The 13,438-nt window shown below is 44.8% G+C and overlaps 1 protein-coding gene across 1 annotated transcript in view; it reads right to left on the reverse strand.

Annotated features, from left to right (window-relative positions):
- LOC139408721 (oxysterol-binding protein 2-like) overlaps positions 1 to 8,424 on the reverse strand; it is a 23,289-nt gene extending 14,865 nt beyond the window's left edge. Inside the window, exons 1-2 of the mRNA XM_071152963.1 lie at positions 7,995 to 8,424; positions 6,139 to 6,344 (exon numbers count right to left, since the gene is read on the reverse strand). Coding sequence (XP_071009064.1) covers positions 6,139 to 6,344; positions 7,995 to 8,155 — 367 coding nt within the window. The 5' untranslated portion in view covers positions 8,156 to 8,424. The remainder of the gene's footprint in view (positions 1 to 6,138; positions 6,345 to 7,994) is intronic.
- Positions 8,425 to 13,438: the final 5,014 nt, after the last annotated feature.

Below are 13,438 nucleotides of genomic sequence, written 5' to 3' on the forward strand. Positions count from 1 at the left end.
ACCCATCATCACTGTCATGTGTGGGTGTCAGAGGAAAACACGTCAGCAGATAATTGTTCGAGATGGCCCTTGTTGGCGCTGATTCTGAGACATTTCTCTATGAACCACCCCTACAGCTGATGGAGAGGGAACCCACAATAGGGACGGAGACAGAAAAGATGCCAGGAAGAGGAGAGACAGCTACTGTTACTAGAATACAATAAGACCCTGACAAGATGATGGAGATCGCAGCAGAGCTACCATCCAGTTAAAACAACTGGCGTGCCAATCTATTGTCACCTATGATGTCATTACTGAAGACCTCTGTAGTTATAATAATCAATCACCCAAAAGCCGATCACACGCAGACACACACATAGCCCATACAATCTCTCGCTCGCAAGTACGCTCGTACACGCACACACAAATGACTTCAGTAAACCCCAATCTGGTGAACTTCTGATGGGACAAAACAATACTAGAACAATATCAGTCACTGTTAGGATGTACAACTCCTTAATATGGCGGCAGCTCTTTTACTGGTGCCCAACCTCATTGACTAGGGAATTAGAGCAGAAACCATAAGACTGATACTGAATTAAAATCCACAGCTTTGGTAGAGTAATGTAGTTAGTTACCTTTCAGTCGGTCAACCTGGTATAACACAGCTTTGGTAGAGTAATGTAGTTAGTTACCTTTCAGTCGGTCAACTTCGTATAACACAGCTTTGGTAGAGTAATGTAGTTAGTTCTCTTTCAGTAGGTCAACTCGGTATAACACAGCTTTGGTAGAGTAATGTAGTTAGTTACCTTTCAGTCGGTCAACTCGGTATAACACAGCTTTGGTAGAGTAATGTAGTTAGTTACCTTTCAGTCGGTCAACTCGGTATAACACAGCTTTGGTAGTGTAATTTAGTTAGTTACCTTTCAGTCGGTCAACTCGGTATAACACAGCTTTGGTAGTGTAATTTAGTTAGTTACCTTTCAGTCGGTCAACTTCGTATAACACAGCTTTGGTAGTGTAATTTAGTTAGTTACCTTTCAGTCGGTCAACTTCGTATAACACAGCTTTGGTAGTGTAATTTAGTTAGTTACCTTTCAGTCGGTCAACTCGGTATAACACAGCTTTGGTAGTGTAATTTAGTTAGTTACCTTTCAGTCGGTCAACTTCGTATAACACAGCTTTGGTAGTGTAATTTAGTTAGTTACCTTTCAGTCGGTCAACTCGGTATAACACAGCTTTGGTAGTGTAATTTAGTTAGTTACCTTTCAGTCGGTCAACTCGGTATAACACAGCTTTGGTAGTGTAATTTAGTTAGTTACCTTTCAGTCGGTCAACTCGGTATAACACAGCTTTGGTAGTGTAATTTAGTTAGTTCTCTTTCAGTCGGTCAACTTGGTGTTGGTCAATTCGGTACAGCACAGCTATGGGGAGTTTGCGCACTAGCGCCCTCTACTGAAGAACATTAGAATCATGTCTGAAAAGGCCAATGAACACCGTACCTCACCGGATGCTCCGGGTTCCACAGGTGATAAACCCACTTCAGGGTCTACAAATTCAGAATGCTCACAAACAACCGGTTGTTCTCGTCAGCGGTTGGTTCATCTCCATCGTCCTGAAGGACGAGTACTGTCACGTGGCCATGTATCCCCCTCACAGGAAAGTTCCCGAGGTTCCATTTCGAGGCTGTAGCCTACGAGTTCTGTCCTCCCTTTTGGGATTTCCCTCTCGCCTCACACTTTCAATAAAGTTGTGGAGGCGGGTTTGGCACCTATGCAGAGTCTGCGGCTCAACATATTGGACTACCTGATCAAATAGCTGGTGGTAGTGGAGTCAAGGGAGCATGTGGTGTTACATGCATCATTGCTGGTTTCCCATGTTCAGTCTCAGGGTTTCATAGTGAATCAAGAGAAGAGCTGTTTGACTCCATCTCAGCGCATTCCGTCTCTGGGTCTCGAGTTAGACTCAGTCGAGAATCGTGCCCTCGGTTTCCGGCTATGCTTGGTCCAATTTTGGCTAGGTCACCTAGTGCATTTTCACCAGTGCCTACATCTATTAGGGATGATGGCATCTATGATAGCAGTGGTTCACTATGGGCTGTTGCGACCCTTCCAGCAGTAGGTGATAGACACTCTCTTGGACGTATTGCGCCATCTAAACCGCTCAACCCATCATGCCTACAGGCTCGGTGGAGGGACCCAAGGCTGTTGTCACTGGGGACCCCCGTGGTTTGAGTTATATCCCTCAAGGTGATCATGACAGACGCATCCCCTCGAGGGTGGGGTGCGCTGTGTGAGGGAAGCTTAATTTCCCTACTGCTGTGGAACAGTGCACACTTTCCCTCGCTCCTGGCGACGCATCAACGCGGGTGCGAATCTGATATCTAAGTTGGGTGGAGGGGGGTCCAGTTCTCGGGGTCTCCCAGATATGGGAAATGTTTGGCAGGGTCGATATAGACCTTTGCGTATTGTCGGCTGTTTTTCTCAATAAGGGACCTGAGTGTTCTGCTGGGAACAAATGCTCTCGCGCACCAGTGGCCAGTGGCACGTTTCCCCAAGTTGACCTGATTCAGCCCACGCTGGAGAAGGTGAGTCTGGAGGGCTTGTCATTGATCCTTGTGGCTCCACATTGGCCCAAATGGCCGTGGTTCGCGGAGATCATTTGCCTTTTAGAAGGGGACCGGTGGCAACTCCCATTGCGCAGGGACCTGTTGTTCCAGGACATTTGGCAGGTCTGGCACCAGAGATTTGGAGTCTGGGGGCTTGGTCCCTTAAAAGGTCCAATCTGATGGCAAAGGGATTACCTTTGAAAGTTAGCACATACAGACCGCAAGGGCACCCTCCACAAGAGGGTTGTATGGGTATACGTGTTTGAGTTTTGGTAACAAAATAAAGGAATTGTTCCTTTTCAGAGCTCTCTAGTGGTCATGTTTATGTTTCTACAGGGGATTTTCGAGCAGGGCAGTTCATTCTCCACCCTGAAGGTATATATGGCAGCTATTTCAGCATATCATGTGAGAATCGATGGAGCCACTCTAGGGGCTCATCCCCTTGCGATGCAGTTTTTAAAAAAGGTGTGAGCTGTCTAAGGCCGGTTTGTAAACCTATTGTGCCCACATGGGATTTGGCTTTGGTTTGGGATGTGCTGGGTGAGCCCACTTTCAACTGATGGAGTCTGTATCTGAAGATCCACTCCTACAAGACCCTCCTGCTCATGGCTTTATCCTCGACAAAACGCTTTGGAGATCTCCAAGCATTATCCATTCACCCCTCCTGTATGAAGTTCGCCCATGGCAACTTGAAGGTGAAGTTGTGTCCTAATGCGTCCTTCGCCCCTAAGGTCATGATTATGTCCTACAGGTCTCTAGCTATTGAGCTTTTCGCTTCCTCAGTATGCTTCTGAGGACCAGTGGAGGTTACATGCCCTGTGTCTGGTACAAGCGCTACGCATGTACATTTACTGGTCTGGGGTGTTCTGTGACTAACTTTTTGTCTGTTTTGCTAATCTGACTCATGGTAGAGTGCTTTCTAAGCAGCATCTCTCCCACTGGATTGTGGAGGCCATTTCTCTGGCATAGGATAGCAAAAGGCAGGGATTACCTAACGGTGTACACACCCACTCCACCTGGGGTCTGGCAGCGTCTTGGGCGTTGTTTAAAGGGTTGCCTGTAGGAGATATTTGTGCTGCGGCGAGTTGGGCGTCACCACACACTTTTGTGAGGTTTTATTGCTGGATGTCACTGCCCCCAGTGTAGCCCACAGTATGCTTACGGCTGGGGCAAAAGAGGGTCATCAAGTAGCGTGCAGATTGAACAATACCCAGGTACTGCAGGTTTTCCTGTCGGGCTCTGGGAGGTCTGCAGTAGGCCATTTAATTTGATGTCCCCTGGGGTCGGCTTAGGGATAGATTTCACGTCCCCATAGCTATGTTGTACCAAGTTGACAGACTGAAAGGGAAGGTACAGTTATGACTATGACTATTCTTCCCTAAAGAAGGGAAACAAGGTACAACATCTGTTTGACCCCGCACCGCCTAGTTTTGGGCTCATTGAAGAGCGATACCGAATTGAAGGAGTCCATGCCTCGGGTTTATCTCCTCGTTTCCCTCCTTCAGGGAACAGTAGTTATAGTCATAACTGTATGTTTACTGACATAACCATTATTGCACCATCAGTGTCCACTGTACTGTAAGCACTTTGAGCCATGGGCAAATGTAAAACCATCTAAATGGGCTCAGACCCTTCAAATCCTGTTGACTTAAATAATAAATGGTTAAATGGTTAAATAAATAAAATAAAATAAATAAAGGTTGAATAAAGAAACAAAGGACTTTAAAGTTTGAACCCATGTTCATAAACACACAAGCATACACAGACAAACAAACCTTCCAGAGGGTAAGACTACTGGGGACAGAGGCAGAGGCCCACCCCTCTCCTATGAATGCAGAGCCTGAGAAAATCTGTCATAAACCCTATCTGTAGAAAAACATACTTTACATTTAATAGACATATTACCAACATCTGTCATATTTAGGTCAGTTCAAATCAATAAGGAGGAAAAAGAGAGAGATTCGACTCAGCATTTCCGCCAAGAAAAGCGAACATAGAAAAGATGCCAAATAACAAAGTAGCAGGTAAATCACACTTGTCCCATTGTGCAGCTGAAAAATTAAATAAGAGGCCCAATGAGGTTGATTGGTGTTCAGCTCATCACTACTGGGAAACACTACTGGGAAATATGTCATAGTTCATAAACACACACTAGTAAAGTCCCATCCAGAAATAAGCCTACCCCACTTACTGTCAAAGTGAATTAGTATGAGAACAAAAGAAAAACACCTTACATTACAACACAGGAAATTCACACACACACACACACACACACACACACACACACACACACACACACACACACACACACACACACACACACACACACACACACACACACACACACACACACACACACACACACACACACACACACACACACCCCTCCACTATTGCTTACTTGACATTTCTGTCCTCAATATAATTATAGCAGGTAATCAATACTTACAGAGGAAAATTCATTACAGAGGCTGCATTCAATCTCTTTCTCTTCTCCTTACAGTGCAGACGGAAAGAAAATTCTCTCAATGAAAATATGAAGCAACCCTCCCTCTTACTCCCCTGCCTCTCTCTCCTTTACCTTCTCTTATCTTCCTCCTCTCTTTCCCTCTCACTCTCCATAGCAGAGTGGGAGGAGGAGTTAAAATGCTGGAGGATCACTTCATTCAGCTCTGGCTGTCGTCATATTCAGAAAAAAGGGAGGAGGAGGGAGAGAGAGGGGTAGAGAGGAAAATAGAGAGCAAGTATGTGAGGGAAGATGGAAATGAGATGTGAAAGAGTGAGTAAGAGAGAGAGAGAGAGAGACTGTGCCGCCATTACAAACTGTACCCTTGCACCATCCTTGGAAGTCACCCTCATTTCCACATGCCCACGAAGTGCAAATCAGAGACCTGGACTGAGACCAGCAATTGGTGGAGACATAGCTCAGAATTAGACTGTTCATTCAAGCCAATTTATTTTAAAGGACCCTAGAGTAGTGTGCCCACTTAGCAATGCAATGTGCAGAAAGGCCACATGATAGCACTGGAAGATTTTAAGAGAACAGACAACAAACCGCCAAAGTAAAATTATATTTAAATGTTGCATTGAACGTATATAGAGAAAACATGGTTACTTGTTCCATTTGTTTAGCACGTGCACCACCTTGTGGTTGATTCATGAATGACACTGGTAACCTTGACATTGAATACTACACTAAGATTTGTTTACCTCGGGTCCTTAACCTTATAATTTTCAGAAAAGTAGTGGATGCTCTAAAGGTTAGTCAACGTCGCAATATACATTCTCACCTTGAATGAGAAGAAAGCCCAAAGGTCAAATATCCCAGTGAGTTTCATATTGGTTTGATATTACTTTTTCATCATTTATAGTCCAATTCCTTTCAACAGGGTCACACATCACTGTGTTCTGTACAGTAGTACGGCCACAATTCCTACAGTTTTGTCCTACTTACGTTATTTCTAAATATATACGAAGCTAAGAATTCTTTATCCACTCTCCCATTTAAAACCTCCCAATCCACCCAAATATGATTTTCCTCTTGCTCGCACCTGATTGGTGCATCATGTGAGTGGTGTTGGCCTTAGCCTGTTGGAGAGCCGAGACCCAGCGCTGACTCTCCCCATCGGAAGTGGCCTTCAGGTGGTAGTTCCGCCCTCCGCTGGTCAGCACCAGGTGGCAGGTGTCACCCACCTCAATGTGTGCCGTCGCCAGGGTGATGGTGCCACGGCAAGTGTGGGCCATCTCTGCCTGAGTCCTAATGCACAGAGACACATTCACACACAGACACACGTACACACACAGAGACAGGGGAGAAGAGGCTGCTGACTAAATCTAGTTCTACAAAGACAGAAATGATACATAACAGGGCATGCATACTCTTGCACACATACAAATCCACACGCATGCAATTGTTTAATATTTCATAGAAGTATCTCACTTGAGCATAGCTGATGTGAGTGCTTGGAAGTGTGTTTGTGTGTGCGTGTCGGTGCAATGTGCATGCGTTGGTCAGGGCATAAACTCGTTATACAGTGGTAGTACTCGAGAGTACAGTTACATAAACACACATGCCACAGAGGACAGTGGAAAGAGAGGGAAAGTAGAGTTGAATCTACAAAGGAGCAGTGCATAAAACCCATTAGGCTCTATAAAAACACAGTGAACAAAACAGCTCCTCCATTAGGCTCTATAAAAACACAGTGAACACGACAGCTCCTACATTAGGCTCTAAGTCTAATGTGTTCAAACGGTATGCGCCCCACAGCCTTGGGGAGGCTACAGCTGCTGGAGTATGTCTGTGGTACTGAATGACTGAATGGACGTTTTTGCATTCACCACCAGTCCTTGCCTCTATGCTTTTCAGTTTCTCTATCTGTGTCCATCTCTCTTTGTTGTGAATGACGTAACAGCAGAGCTGTGCATTCCCACCCGAGACTGTAGGGCAGCCTGTAGGGCAGCCTACACACACACACACACACACACACACACACACACACACACACACACACACACACACACACACACACACACACACACACACACACACACACGCCTCTGACTAATGCCTCACAATTAAAGTGCATAACACTGACTGACATCACTCACTATTCACTGGTTTTAGGGAAATGTGCCTAACAACTGGCCATTAATGAATCAGCGGACCACACGTTCACACATTTTTAAAGCATCATGATGCATCAGGTAAATCATGTCCTACATTATCATCATCATAATGAAATGTTAGGACCTATATAGGTCCCCTACTTGTTAACGTACATATACAATGACAGTCGTTCCTGGAATAGAACATATCTAGGCCTAAATAAATAAAGTATATGTTCCAAAATATTATCTAAAATATTATTCACAGGTTCATCTATAACAATTCTCTACATGACATTGGCCAAAAAATATCAATGACTACATCATATCGGCGAAAATATATATTCACTCATTTGGAGTCTGATACGTTTCTAGCAAACTAGATATTTTGGGGGGTTGTGCTAATTGTGTCCAGCTAGCTCATTCTGCATTTATGCCATGTCATTGACTGTGACTAGAGAATTGCCTTCCTGTGGGAATGGGATGGATGAAGCTCATGGCATGCAGTTCTTAATTGCCACATAACGTTAGCTAAACATATTAAGATACTTGTTTTGATGAGTAATATTGGCCTAACTAGCTAGCTAGCTATGTTAGTTAAAAAGCCACGGCATTTATGTAAATTATGAACGTCAAGCACATTCTATAGACTGTCAACTACACGTGTAATCTAAGATAACAGTCACTGTGGGATTGGTTTGAAACAGCACTTGATTTTGCCAGGATTCATGCAGTGCTAGCTAGCCTGACTTGACATCTACAGTAGATAGCTAGCGCGTAGCTAGCTGCTAGCAAATATTACCTGTAATATGACAGAAGGCCGTTGCTAAGGACGAACCACCGGCGTTGGTAGCCCTTCAAGTAGTTTGTCCATTTATACAGCCAGCCTTTGTAGGTATCAGACCCCGCAGGTTGCCCCCCTGAAGAAGTAGGGGAAGGCAAACTCTTCACCGGTTCACTCATTTGCCCCACTGTCAGCGGTAGATGGAGTCAGAGCAAAGGAATCAACACAGCTGTAGGTAGCTCTGTGTGGAGGGACGATACAGCTAGCTAGCTTGCCTATGATTCATAGTACGAAAGACCAACACCGCACCTGTTTTACCCATCATGTAACGTTAACGCCGATGAGGTAACCCGCTGTAATAGCTATTACTCGTTCAGCTAGATGGGGAGGTTGCCACGGGGATGGAGAGTGTGTTTAACCTTCTCCCTCTAACCTAGTTGAGCCTTCAGCACGGGTCCTGATGAGAGGAAGGGGAGCGTGTGACGCAAATAGTGGATGGGGAGTCGACTCAAAAATAATCGATTCCCCGACTCCTTAACCGTCGATTCCCGTTGTCGACTTTCATTTATGGGTATCAAACTTCGATTGCGCTAGGAATCGACTCCTCAACTCCTAACATTCATTATTTTTGCAACGAATGAAACTATTTACCGTAGTCTACTTCGAGAACACAAACTCTAGCATCTTTCACAGCAAAGAAAAAGCGAGCTAGTGATGGAGAGAGCGAAAGGGGAGGGGCACAGCCATGAATGTCAGCTGAGCTATTCTACGCACAAGAGCACAAGAGCGAAGACCAAACACACACTCGTTTTTTTTATAGCGAAGATGAAGTGGAGCAGGCGAAGGAGAGAGAGGATCGGGGCAGGACGGGAGACAGCCAGAACCCGAGGGAGAGAGAGGTTCGGGGCTGGCTGGGAGACAGCCAGAACTGTGCGCATAGTCTATATCTTGGTAATCTGTATCTAGCAATGCTTCGTAATTTTACCAAAAGTATATTAAAGTATATATTCGTCTATCGATGAGTATTGCTAAGCTATCCTTCATAGTGCCAGTGAATTGAAGTTGAACATCTCCAAATGCATCCGTTTAATTATGCCTAAATGTGCAATAAAAATCATTGTCTATATCTTATTTAATGAAACCCCCTCTAAACCTTTTTGGAAATGACAAGTTCACTTTCTCATCCATAAACACAGCCAGGTGCAAATACGGTTCAGCAGCTCAAATCAACAGGATGTGGTGCATTGTTATAAGGAATGACGTTTACTATGGAGGGATCTCTAAAACAATTAATATAATCACACTTCATCAATTTAAATATTATGGGGAGACCTATACATTTAGCAGCCAAGCAAGAGTTGGTCAGTGTAGCCTATTATCGTCTAGACATGACGTTGAAATATATTCACGCCTACAATAAAAACATCCAGGCTTCCATCATAAGGGTCAATTTTTTAAAAAGTAAGAATGACAGGGGCAGTAGGGAAAACGAATCCTGTTTGAAACATCCTCTGAAATATGTACATACTTGGATAATAAATACAAAACCAACATCTCTGGTAATACCGTCCGAATAGGGCTATGACATGGGTGTGTGGGGGGGGGGGGTTTAACAGCCTAGAGTGTGCCGCATCATCCCATGGGATCTGTCAAGGCTGCATACAGCAGAAATACCACTGAAATATTCTAGTTCCTACACATCACCTTCTTAATCAAAACAAAATATACCTTTTATAGGCAGCACCATTTGGGCTCCCGAGGCATCACTAAAGACCCTAGTTCAATTCCAGGCTCTATCACAACCGGCAGTGATTGGAAGTCCCATATGGCGGTGCACAATTGGCCCAGCGTCGTCTGGATTAGGGTTTGGCCGGGGTAGGCGTCATTGTAAATAAGAATGTGTTCTTAGCTGACTTGCCTAGCAAGATAAAGGTTAAAAATCATGCTCATGTCAGTCCTCTAGAATGCAAATGTCTTCCTAATAGGACTCTGTAATAATGAGATGGTTATCAATCAAATTGATTTATGAAGCCCTTCTTACATCAGTTGATGTCACAAAGTGCTGTACAGAAACCCAGCCTAAAACCCCAAACAGCAAGCAATGCAGGTGTAGAAGCACGGTGGCTAGGAAAAACTCACTAGAAAGGCCGGAACCTAGGAAGAAACCTAGAGAGGAACCAGGCTATGAAGGGTGGCCAGTCCTCTTCTGGCTGTGCCGGGTGGAGATTATGACAGAACATGGCCAAGATGTTCAAATGTTCATAGATGACCAGCAGGGTCAAATAATAATAATCACAGTGGTTGTAGAGGGTGCAACAGGTCAGCACCTCAGGAGTAAATGTCAGTTGGCTTTTCATAGCCGATCATTCAGAGTATATCTACCACTCCTGCTGTCTCTAGAGAGTTGAAAACAGCAGGTCTGGGACAGGCCGCAGGCAGAACAGTTGAAACTGGAGCAGCAGCACGACCAGGTGGACTGCGGACAGCAAGGAGTCATCTGGCCAGGTAGCCAACCCAGACAGGAAGATCAAGTCAGTGACTCAACCCATTCAAGTGACGCACCCCTCCTAAGGACGCACCCCTCCTAGGAGCACCAGTAAGCCAGTAATAGGGTTTGATGCAGAGAATCCCAGTGGAGAGAGGGGAACCGGCCAGGCAGAGACAGCAAGGGCGGTTCGTTGCTCCAGTGCCTTTCCGTTCACCTTCACACTCCTGGGCCAGACACTCAATCATAGGACCTACTGAAGAGATGAGTCTTCAATAAAGACTTAAAGGTTAAGACCGAGTCTGCGCCTCTCACATGGATAGGCAGACAATTCCATAAAAATTGAGCTCTATAGGAGAAAGCCCTGCCTCCAGCTGTTTGCTTAGAAATTCTAGGGACAGTAAGGGGGCCTGCGTCTTGTGACCGGAGCGTATATGTAGGTATGTACGGCAGGACCAAATCGGATAAATAGGTAGGAGCAAGCCCATGTAATGCTTTGTAGGTTTGCAGTAAAACCTTGAAATTAGCCCTTGCCTTAACAGGAAGCCAGTGTAGAGAGGCTAGCACTGGAGTAGTATGATCACATTTTTTGGTTTTAGTCAAAGTAGCCGTGTTTAGCACTAACTGAAGTTTATTTATTGCTTTATCCGGGTAGCCGGAAAGTAGAGCATTGCAGTAGTCTAACCTAGAAGTGACAAAAGCATGGATTAATTTTCCTGCATAGTTTTTGGACAGAAAGTTTCTGATTTTTGCAATGTAACGTAGATGGAAAAAAGCTGTCCTTGAAACAGTCTTGATATGTTCGTTCAAAGAGAGATCAGGGTCCAGAGTAACGCCGAGGTCCTTCACAGTTTTATTCGAGACGACATCAAGATTAATTGTCAGATTCAACAGAAGATCTCTTTGTTTCTTGGGACCTAGAACTAGCATCTCTGTTTTGTCCGAGTTTAAAAGTAGAACATTTGCCGCCATCCACTTCCTTATGTCTGAAACACAGGCTTCCAGGGAGGGCAATTTTGGGGCTAAACCATGTTTCATCGAAATGTGTCGTCCGCATAGCAGTAAAAGTTAACATTATGTTTCCGAATGACATCACCAAGAGGTAAAATATATAGTAAAAACAATAGTGGTCCTAAAACGGAGCCTTGAGGAACACCGGAATTTACAGTTGATTTGTCAGAGGACAAACCATCCACAGAGACAAACTGATATGTTTCCGACAGATAAGATCTAAACCAGGCCAGAACTTGTCCATGTAGACCAATTTGGGTTTCCAATCTCTCCAAAAGAATGTGGTGATCGATGGTATCAAAAGCAGCACTAAGGTCTAGTAGCATGAGAACAGATGCAGAGCCTCGGTCTGACGCCATTAAAAGGTAATTTACCACCTTCGCATGTGCAGTCTCAGTGCTATGATGGGGTCTAAAACCAGACTGAAGCATTTCGTATACATTGTTTGTCAGCAACAGCTTTTTCCCAAAATTTGAGAGGAATGGGAGATTCGATACAGGCCGATAGTTTTTATATTTATTGGGTCAAGGTTTGGCTTTTTCAAGAGAGGCTTTATTACTGCCACTTTTAGTGAGTTTGGTACACATCCGGTGGATAGAGAGCTGTCTATTATGTTCAACATAGGAGGGCCAAGCACAGGAAGCAGCTCTTTCAGTAGTTTAGTTGGAATAGGGTCCAGTATGCAGCTTGAAGGTTTAGAGGCCATGATTATTTTCATCAATGTGTCAAGAGATATAGTATTAAAAAACTTGAGTGTCTCCCTTGATACTAGGTCCCAGCAAAGTTGTGCAGACTCAGGACAACTGAGCTTTGGAGGAATATGCAGATTTAAAGAGGAGTCTGTAATTTGCTTTCTAATAATCATTATCTTTTCCTTAAAGAAGTTCATGAATTTATCACTGCTGAAGTTATCACTCAATTGCACTCCACACTGTCCTGGACAAACGGAACACCTACCTGAGAATGCTGTTCATGGACTACAGCTCAGCGTTCAACACCATAGTGCCCACAATGCTCATCACTAAGCTAAGGACCATGGGACTAAACACCTCCCTCTGCTACTGGATCATGGACTTCCTGACGGGCCACCCCCAGGTGGTAAGGATAGGTAACACCACATCTGCCATGCTTATCCTCAACACTGGGGCCTCTCAGGGGTGCGTGCTTAGTCACCTCCCGTACTCCATGTTCACCCACAACTGCGTGGCCAAGCACGACTCCAACACCATCATTAAGTTTGCTGACGACACAACAGTGATCACAGACAACGATGAGACAGCCTATAGGGAGGTCACAGACCTGGCAGTGTGGTTCCAGGACAACAACCTCTCCCTCAACGTGAGCAAGACAAAGGAGATGATCGTGGACTACAGGAAAAGGAGGGCCGAACACGGCCTCCATTAACATCAACAGGGCTGTAGTGGAGAGGGTCGAGAGTTTTAAGTTCCTTGGTGTCCACATCACCAACAAACTATCATGGTCCAAACACACTAAGACAGCCGTGAAGAGGGCACAATAACAGCTTTTCCCCCTTAGGAGACTAAAAAGATTTGGCATGGGTCCCCAGATCCTCAAAAAGTTCTACAGCTGCACCATCGAGAGCATCCTGACTACTTGGCATCCAATCATAAGGTGCTACAGAGTGTAGTGCGTACGGCCCAATACATCACTGGGGCCAAGCTTCCTTCCATCCAGGACCGATATACTAGACGTGTCAGAGGAAGGCCCAAAAAATGTCAAAGACTCTAGTCACCCAATTCATAGACTACCGCACGGCAAGTGGTACCGGAGCGCCAAGTCGAGGTCCAAAAGGCTCCTTAACATCTTCTACCCCCCCAAGCTATAAGACTGCTGAACAATTAACCAAATCGCAACCCAGACTATTTACATTGATCCCCCCCTTTATTTTTTACACTGCTGCTACTTGCTGTTTATTATCTATGCATCGTCACTTTACCCCTACCTT

Source organism: Oncorhynchus clarkii, chromosome 5 (genome assembly GCF_045791955.1).
Source record: "Oncorhynchus clarkii lewisi isolate Uvic-CL-2024 chromosome 5, UVic_Ocla_1.0, whole genome shotgun sequence".
Lineage (NCBI taxonomy): Eukaryota > Metazoa > Chordata > Actinopteri > Salmoniformes > Salmonidae > Oncorhynchus > Oncorhynchus clarkii.